This window comes from Neolamprologus brichardi, chromosome 14 (assembly GCF_056152115.1).
Source record: "Neolamprologus brichardi isolate AB-2024 chromosome 14, ASM5615211v1, whole genome shotgun sequence".
Lineage (NCBI taxonomy): Eukaryota > Metazoa > Chordata > Actinopteri > Cichliformes > Cichlidae > Neolamprologus > Neolamprologus brichardi.
This window is the reverse complement of record NC_142117.1, coordinates 23944520-23953989: the sequence shown is the minus strand read 5'-3', so window position 1 is coordinate 23953989 and position 9470 is coordinate 23944520. Positions and strand designations below refer to the sequence as shown.

Genomic DNA, 9470 nt, shown 5'->3' with positions numbered 1-9470 from the left:
ATTTTTTAAATTGATATTATACGTCCATGTACTGTATATTACGACATATGATTATATATCTATATATGATTACCTCTATTATTGTGCAAATAAATTGTATATTATGGTGGATGTACAGTAATTGGTGACACACTAACCTGTCTGTATTAAATAAGTGGCTTTGTAGCCTAATATCTCTAATAAACCCCATTTAACGCAGACACAACTTCAGCTTTTTACCCTGAAACACACTTCGCAGGCAGTACTTTGCTCCAATTTTGCAGAAAATGAAAAGAAAATTAATTATTTGAATATACTATTTAAATACTTGATGTAATAAATAAATAATAAATATTAACGCAGATAAGTTTAATATAAGAAAGAAAAAAATCCTCGCTGATGCCGCCTGACAAGATAAACACAGGGCTCAACCCTAATACGTGTACGTGACGACATCAACAGGCGACTCAGCCTCACATGGCAACCTGCTGAAGTTTTAAACGTCTCTAGAAGGTAGTGTAATTTCTCTGTTCTCGGTGAAGTCACGTTATAAATCAACTGTAATCGGTAAATTCAGGTCAACGTGTTTGTTACCGCCGTCAAAGCGTCAGCTGGACAGGAGGTTAAAAATTAGCGGCTGAGCTAGCAGGTTAGCACAGTTGGATTTGATTTTCTGTTTGTAGCAACTTCTTTCATTATTGTGGTTTCTATGAAGTAATCATCCAATTTACAGGCTTATCCTTTATATGCGAGTGAAGTACAATTTAAGTATTTAGAAAACCGCTCCTGAGCGCATTTAAATTCAGTGTTTTTGGGCTTTTTTTCTTTTGCGTATTTGTCACACTTGCATGTTTCAGGTCCCCAAACAAATATTCCTATTAGACAAAAATGATCTGAGTAAATACAAGATGCAGTTTTTACATGATAATTTCATGATCCAAACCTACCTGGCACTGTGTTATTAAGTAAAAATAGGCTTGGTGTACATCTAGAATTATGTCTAATTCTTCTCATTAACCTACATTTTACAGGGTCAGCATGGCCAGGCAGTGGTCTGAGGGCCACTCCACTTCCATTCTCTGTGTAGAGGTGTCTATGGGCCCTGAAACTCTCATTGCTTCAGGCTCTGAGGGTGGAGAGGTCACAGTGTGGAGCCAGGAGGGCACCATCGTAGGCCACATCACTCTTTCTGGTGAGGAAGACAGCACAAGCGTTGTGTTCTCACCTTCAGCTCCAAACCAGCTGTTTGTGGCACATGGAGATGCAGTTAGTGTGCTTGACCCAAGGAGCCTGAAGGGTCCCGTAGAGGAGTATCAGGCTGCAGGGGAGGAGGAGATCAATGCTTTAGCACTGAATGAGACCGGTTCGGCCCTGGCTGTGGCGGATGACTCCGGGGCTGTGCGGGTCTTGGAGGTTCCTGGAGGAAAAGTTTGCAGGACTCTGCGCAGACACACCAACATCTGCTCCTCTGTTGCTTTTCGGCCTCACAGGCCCAATAACCTGGTGTCTGCCGGACTCGACATGCAGGTGAAAAAACGTTTACCTACTTATTTCCTGTTACTAACATTTCTTTCCTGACATTAGCTTTGTTGGTCTCTCAGGTGATGCTGTGGGGTCTGCAGAAGACCCGCCCTCTGTGGACCCTCAACCTTCAGGATGTGGCAGAGGAGGAAGGCAACCAGCAGCAGCGACCTGGTCAGCTCTTCAACCCGCCGCTGGCCCACTGCGTTTCTGTCTCGAGCTGTGGAAATATTTTGGGGTGCGCAGCAGAGGACGGGCGGATACACCTGATGCGGATCGGGAGCGGCTCAAAACTGGAGCAGCACGGAGCGTTTAAAGCCCACAGCCAGGGAGCCTCGCAAGCCCACTTTGTTAACTTCCTCTCCCACCCATACTGGCTCATCACGGGTGGAAATGACAGCCAGGTTGCATTATGGGACCTCAGCAAGCACCCAGTGGTGGCTCCAGAGGGGAAAATTCAAAAGACAGCACCCCATCGAAGGAAAGGTAAGAGCAAAGCAAAGAGGAAGGAGCAGTCCCAGGAGAAAACAAAGACTGATGCGCAGAAGGACGAGGCTGAGGGGAGCGATGAAGCAGGAGCAGCAGGAAGCGCAGAGGAGGTGACGGAGGATAAGTCTGGGCCTAAACTGAGCATCAGCCATGGGGACAAGGTGAACTGGCTGTGTCCTACTGTGCTGAAAGGAGAACCAAGTGTGATAGTTGCAGATCAGAGCTCCAGTCTGACAGTCTATCCTCTCTCTTAACTGGACACTAAACAGCTTTTTTTCCCCCTCACAGCAGTTCATCTTTTAGAAAACCTTTTTCCCCTCTGTTTGTTGATTGAGACTGAGTTATGTTTTTGGTTTTCCTTCTTAAAATGTGTGAACACTTTGAAAATAAAAATAAATAAATAAACCCAACCGGTTTTAATCTCAAACATCAAAAAAATCTGCATGAGAGTCCACAATGTAATAAACCAGAGGTTAGTTATTTTGGAGTCTCGTTTACTGCAGGCTTATTTATGAGGTTTTTGTGTGTGTGTGTCCCTATAAAAGTGTCTCTTTTAAATACACGTTCTGTCTCTGAATAGATTTGTTATGCTTTTATAAACAAGTTCTTCATTTTTCTGGATTGTAATTGTGCCACATCTGACAGAAGAAATCTGCATTTCATGTTTAACAGAGTTTTTAATGAAGCCACCCCAATCCAAACCAGGTGGCCAACAGAAATCAAAGCACAGTAAATGAAAGCTGGCCCCACAGACATCAGAACAAAAAAATGATTGCAGACAGCCACACATGCATTTGAATTGCTGCCACATGAAAAAAGCATAAAAAATAAAAGCACATCCCATGTGAAAGAAGAACTGGGATTTTCTGGAATACATGTTAATGAATAAGTCCTGTTTGCTGCTTATGAATTGCCACAGGCTGACTCTGGGATACACAACTCCAAAAAAAACAAAAGCAAAAAACAGAAGGAAACGCTGGATCAAGGTTTAACCGTCAGGGATCTCATCACTCTGTCCAGTTCCTGAGTGAAGCCACAAGGAGCAGATGTGTTCAAATACCTGGTTAATGAAACTGAAACTACACAGGAGACGTGAAGAAGAGCGTGCAGGCCAGATAATGAGACTGTGGGAATAACAAGAAGAGGTGGAAGACTTCAAGAGGTTAAGACGTGGTTGGTGTGACAGAAGTAGGATGCTGGGGATGTATCGCATGGCGACACTAAAGAAGAAGACGACTGCTCCCTCTTCCTGGACTGCATTTCATTGACACACCACACACATCAGCATCAAGCATCAAAAACTTTAGTTTTTGTTTCCAAACCAAACCCGAGAACTACAAACAGCATTCTGCTCTCTTAACGCCAACAAAACATTAAAGTACATTCATTGGAAATGTTCTGCATTCATGCAGCACTTTCAAAGAAGGGAGCATCATTCTTCCGCAAACAAGAAAAACACAACAACGACACATGAAAAGGCACGAGACTGAGCAAATTCACGCCCGTCTGATTTAACAAGGCAGCTTACAGCTCAGACTGCACGAGAAAAGCTTAAGAAAAATCCACTGGTGGTAAAATCTTTGACAATATTTCTTCTAGTCTAACAAAATGTTTTTAAGCTGCACGTCATAAATCAATCAAATGGAAGCTTTTTAAAGTGGAAATTTCACTGAGTAAGCAGGATCACTTCACAGCACTGTAGAGATCGTTTCCACAATCACTTACTAATAGCCTACTAAATCTGCCTGGATGTCTTCCACTGTTAAAATCCTTTCATGTCTTGCAAGAACAGGTTTAAATAAAGTTAACAGGTGTGAGGCGTTTCACCCCTCTGATTACTGAGAGGTGCAGGCGATGTTGGCGTGGTCTCACATTTTGGAGGTTTGTGCCTTTAGGGCAATGTGCACTGAGCAGATGATGTTTACAGTTTGGCCAGGGCCTTCTCCAGCAACTCCATGTCTGCATCCCCCCCGTCTTCACCCTTGCTCCCGCGGGCGCTGCACTCCACAAACTCCACCTTCATGGGCAGCTGGCTGAACTCAAAGTCTTTGCCTTTTTTGCCCAGGTACATGCTGCCGCCTACGGAGCCGTCCTGAGAGCTCAGTGCTGCCGAGCGAGTCACTCTCAAGGTGTTCCTGCAAGACAATGAGACATCGTTAAAGAAGAATCGTTTACTGCTCAGCAGACCTGTAGGGTTTATTTTAGATTCAAGATTTAAGTGGCAGACAGTAAAAACCCAGTACCATGTCTCTGATGTGGCCTTACACAGTCTTTGGGTGTTTGTCCTTACAGGTGATGACTCCCACTTCTATTGTCTCTAAGACACCACATTTTTTTTAGCTAATTAACTTTTTGCCTTTTCTCTTCTGTAGTTTTCATTTTGTTCCATTCTGATCTTTTCTCTTACCAACCAGTCGTAGCTGATGGCTGCTTGTCCCCGAGTCTAGTTCTCTTAAATGGAAGTCCTTCCTCCTCACAGTCATCAATATCTTTCTGTTAGGGGATCCTTGCCTAGTTGGGGGTTCCTCTTTGAAATGTTTCAAATGTATTTATGTCTCTAGAGAAACTAAAGAACTAGTTCTTTAAAAATCCAACTTGACTGAAGCAATAGGCGCCCAGATTTCTAGTCAATATTTTTTACATTATGAAAATATATAATACATAAAATAATCTAGGGGAAACATTTGAGGCAATAAATAAATAAATAAATAAATAAATAAATAAATGAATAGGGTTGTACCAAATGGCCCCAATTTTAGCCTAAGCTAAACTGCCAAACTCCCATCTTGGATTTGGTGTAAGGCCAAGATCCACGTACTGATAAATTTACCAGAACAACATTGATTGTTGAAATACATCTATTTTTTTAGAGGTCATATTTAGAATAATATGCACAATGAAGACTACATTAAAAAATCTAAAACATATCTAAACATATATTATTCTCTGGACTGTGGGAGGAAGCCAGCTGTGAGGCAACCATACTATTTATGGTGTGGAGTTTGCATGTTCTCCCCGTGTCTGTGTTGGTCCCCTCTGGGTGCTGTGCCTTCCTTCCACAGTCCAAAGACATGCAGTTAGTGGGGTTAGGTTAACCGATCAGTCTAAATTGGCCATAGGTGCGAAAGTGAGTGTGAATGGCTGTTTGTCCCTCTGTGTTAGGCCTGGCGACCTGTCCAGGGTGTATCCCGCCTTAGGTGCGCGATATGACCAAAATCTCATATCCCAATATAAGAATTCTGTCGTCCGATAACGATATAAATCACAAAAATGTAACATTTTCTGTAAATTCTGTGAATCTCAGGCAGCTCGACTTGCGGGAAGTGTTTCCAGCTGCGCGTCATGTAGCAGGAGTCGAGTGTTTTAACCGATGCATGAAACGATACATTTTTAGACATAAGTTGTAACGGCCGCCGTTTTCTTTGTGAGTATTTATTACACGACATGCTGCGGAGAAAAGCCTGTTCTGTTTGAGTCTAAGGTTTATTTTCTAGCACCTGGCGGCTCTTTTCTACTTCTCATCCCTAAATAATCTGCTCTTTCACGTGATTCAGTTTATTTTGAAAAGTCTCAACAGGATCTTGAGCTTTATTGTGAAAGGTTTATGTTGTACATAAACAAGCGGACACGCGATGGTGTTACCGTCATTGTTGCTAACCACAACGCATAAAAACAGGCGCTTGTCCATCCATAGTGTGGTTATATTAAATATAAGAGAAAGAGAGAACTTTAAGAAATTAATATAGCCACTACAGTGACCATCAAAATGGTGAAAAAATATTGCCGTAAACAGTTTATTTTGCGACACCACGAAACAAAAGATAGCGTAAAATGAAACGATAGACGTTTTTATATCGTTTCATTTTACGCTGTTCGTTATATCGAACAGCCCTATCCCGCCTCTTACCCTATGATACCTGGGGTAGGCTGCAGTAACACATCACAGTCCACATTAAACACACACGTCCTACAGTCTGCCGTAACAGGTACAGGATCAGTCACTGGCTTATAAGTGGAAATATTAATAAATTGGCATAATTACTACACAAAAACTGAAAAAGAACAAAGTGAAAAACAAAATGTCATATCTGCAACAATCTTTGAATCCTGCTATGTAGCATTCATTATTTTTTATGGTTTTATTTATTTACACTGAGAGCCACGTTTAAGAAAAAGTTCCACTGCTTTGCGATGGACAATAAAGTTTTGATCCAAAACTTTATTGTTGCGATGCTCCCAAATATATTTATTGTATAAGAAGACAACAAAACAGAGAGTTACTTACAGCTCCTTTTCCAGCTGCTGCTGAATCAGTTTAGCAGATTTTGCCATGGTGATGTCTACAAGATAAAGACACCAGTGAATAACCTGGATGTACTCAGAGTAAACAGTGAAGGCTCAGATATTAGGACATTCCTGCCTCGGAATGTGACTGCACACTCTGTGAACTGCAATTACCTTATGTGACAGAAAACTATGAATCCTTCTATTTAAACATGGAAAAAAAAACAAATAAAAAGTTTCCACCAGCTCTCTAAAAACTTCCTGAGGGTTGCTGTACCTTGTTTGTTGCACGCCACCACGAGAGCCGGGGTGTTTCTGGTGATCACGGCGTCCGTCAATAACACGTACAAGAACTCGGCCACGTCTCTCACTTCCTTCTGGAAGATTGCGCTGTCCACTACAAACACAATCGCTCTGAAAAAGAGGACAGGGTGATGATAAGACAGATGTGATAAGGATGGAAACAAGGGGACAATTACTTTTTTCACACGGGGCAGGTAGGTTTGGATAGCTTTTCTCTCTTAATCAATTAAGTCATGATGTTAATACTGCACTGTGTATGTACTCAGGTTATTTCTAACATTAAAGTGTGTTTGATGATGCAAAACATGTAAGGGTAAAAATGGCTTCACCATCCTTTCTATGCAGTCTATGGTCAGAACATTTCATTCTGTGGAAGCAGTCAGCGTTATTCCATTCACCTGTCAGCGGTTTACACATGCATCACCTCACAGATCGTCCTGCTCTCACCTGGCCGCAGACTTGAACTTCTCCAGGTATTGAGGACGGAGGCTGTCGTGGCCTGGCAGGTCTATGAGAGTCCAGGTGCTGCCCTGCAGACGGGGTGGAGAAAAACAGCGGTGTAAATCCCACACTCACACGAGTTACTTCTGTCCACCAACGGTCCTCAACTCACCCTGTCATTTTTGGCTTTGTATGGAGCACTGCTGTCAGTGATGGAGGTCTGTGTCCGCTTGAACTTTCCAGACAGCAGCTGCCAACACATGAAAAGCACAAAAAGAAATAAGCAAACAAACAAACATGAGCTGCCCCCCCGGGCTTCCGGGGTCTGTCTCAGCCTTAACTCACCCGGCTGAAGAGCAGGGTTTTCCCCGAGTCACACAGCCCCACCAGGAGCATGGAGGTGCGCACAGTCTTACTGGTGAGGAAGTACTTCAGAAAGACTGCAAACACAAAGCAAAGGACACACATTCATTGACTGATTCTCAACGTATCAAAGCAACTTGCCGTCCGTTAGCCAAAAATGTGTGGTAGCTCTAAGTTTGAATGACTTCCCGAGAAACCAACAGCCGTTGTTAGCTTCTTAGCTTGCTACTTAAGCTAAAGTATTTAAAACATATATCAATTTATTAAAACAGCACACGTTATTGTATTTCAACGTTAAAAAGCCCTGCTCACATATCAGGTTTATCACAGACCCGCTGTTTGCGGCTAACGGGGCTAAGCTACACGCTCGGCCTAGACTGCTAAGCTGCTAAGATGACTTCTTACCACAGGTGATAACAACCACCGCCAAAGCGACGATAACTCCGATCAGGAAGACCGGGTCCTGCTCTTCCAGCTGCTGCCGCAGGGACTCGATGTAAGGTTCAAACGGAGATCCTGCCATCTCCACGTCTGCTTTCTCTCCCACGTTTCCACCGGTGCTATGTGCTTCCATCAGTCGGTCCAAGCTGCTCTGAAATGAGACACGTCTCCTTTCCTCTGAAGCCTGTAGGGAGCCACAGCGACCAGCAGGGGGCGCCCGCCGCTCAGGACGTTCTCCGTTATGGGTCTGGATCACAGACTGTATGTAAAAGACATTACCTGGAGTGCTGGAACCAGCTAGAGGTAAATGACAGTTTCATGCCATGTTTATTTCTCTGGAAGTAAATGGAAGATAGTTTTCATGAGGAAAAGAGAAAAAAATAGTACCTGGTAATGTAAAAGGTCAAAGGTTACTCAAGCCAAACGACGCAGTTATCTTAGGGGATAAGGAAGTATAAAAACAAACAGCTAATTTTAACACGCAGGAAGTGAACTGAAATCAAGCATACACTGCAAATCCGGTGTAGTCCTCCATCTCCTTCTGACAGCTGCTGCATTTAACGGTCACCACAGCGGATCATCTGCCTCCACCTCACCTAAAGCCTAGCATCCTCCTCTGTCACACCATCCTCCTTTGTCATGTTTGTAGTGATGTCCTCCTTTACTACACGCACGAATCTTTGCGGACCTTTCTTCCAGCTAGCTGCTCCATCCGTTTTTCAGTATATCCACCGTCCCTCCTGGGAGCTGACCTGAGCTGTTCCTCTGGTGTACTTGTTCTCATCCATTCTGGTCATTCCCAATAAAAACCTTTACATAAACCTCCCCTTTCACTCTTGCTGCTAACCTTCTGTCACAAATCACTCCTTATATTCATCTCCACCCACTCCACCCTCCTTGCACTCTCTTTTTCACTTCTCTTGTGCCCATATGTTGATTTGGATGGGATTTAAACGCCACCTTCACTACATCTGCTCCTTGCACCTTCACCCTTTCTCCTGCCTCCCTCTTATTCACACACACAAAATATATTCCTTTTTGCTTCTACTCACTTTTTTTGGTCTTCTCTCCAGTGCATACCTCCACCTCTCCATACTCCTATCTGCTCCCTGCTCTTACAACAGATCACACTTTCATCTGCAAACATCACAGTCTACTAGTCTCATTGCATATATGGAATTTTCTGTAATTTGCCTGCAAGTAAATTAGTACATCTGTGCATATTTTCTGTCCAGTCAAAAGACTCGTGGCTCTGTTAATATTCAAATCCCTAATTTGGTCATGATATGACAATTACTTCATTTGTGTTATGTTTATATTTTGAATTCTGTGGATGTATAATTTGCTTTCCGGTGTTTCTGTTTTCAAGAGTAGTGATGTAGCGAGGTCAAACATTTGTTCAGATCCAGATGCCATTGTTATGAATACAGCCTTAAAATATGCATCTACCACGGCAAACATGTGCAAAATGTTCTCTTTTAAATTTTTATTCCCTTTAAACGAGAAACTGACTTTATTCTCTTTGTAGAAGCTAAATGTCAAGACAACATGTAATCAGATAAAGAAAACCCCAGTTTGGGGCTTAATTCACAATCTTCTCATTACGTGATAAAGTACTGGAACTGTGGATTCTAACAGTTTAGTCTCCA

General features: G+C 42.8%; 2 protein-coding genes across 3 annotated transcripts; one reads left to right on the top strand and one right to left on the bottom strand.

Annotated features, from left to right (window-relative positions):
• The first annotated feature begins 432 nt into the window (after positions 1-432).
• Positions 433-2809, top strand: wdr53 (WD repeat domain 53). Of its 2 annotated transcripts, none has more exons than XM_006795370.3 (3): positions 433-492; positions 1011-1506; positions 1581-2808. In XM_006795370.3, exons 2-3 carry the CDS (start codon positions 1018-1020, stop codon positions 2241-2243), a joined length of 1152 nt encoding a protein of 383 aa, XP_006795433.2. In that variant the 5' UTR covers positions 433-492; positions 1011-1017; the 3' UTR covers positions 2244-2808. The 2 variants fall into 2 exon arrangements, with proteins under 2 accessions (XP_006795433.2, XP_006795434.2); XM_006795371.3 differs by lacking the exon at positions 433-492 and adding an exon at positions 504-628 and having other exon boundaries at positions 1581-2809.
• A 469-nt stretch (positions 2810-3278) lies between these two features.
• On the bottom strand, positions 3279-8023 carry srprb (SRP receptor subunit beta). Its single transcript, XM_006795492.2, has 7 exons — positions 7786-8023; positions 7363-7457; positions 7190-7267; positions 7024-7106; positions 6551-6687; positions 6275-6329; positions 3279-4124 (listed from the first exon to the last, which is right to left on the bottom strand). The coding sequence occupies exons 1-7, from the start codon at positions 7952-7954 to the stop codon at positions 3911-3913; spliced, it is 831 nt and encodes a 276-aa protein (XP_006795555.2). The 5' UTR covers positions 7955-8023; the 3' UTR covers positions 3279-3910.
• Positions 8024-9470: the final 1447 nt, after the last annotated feature.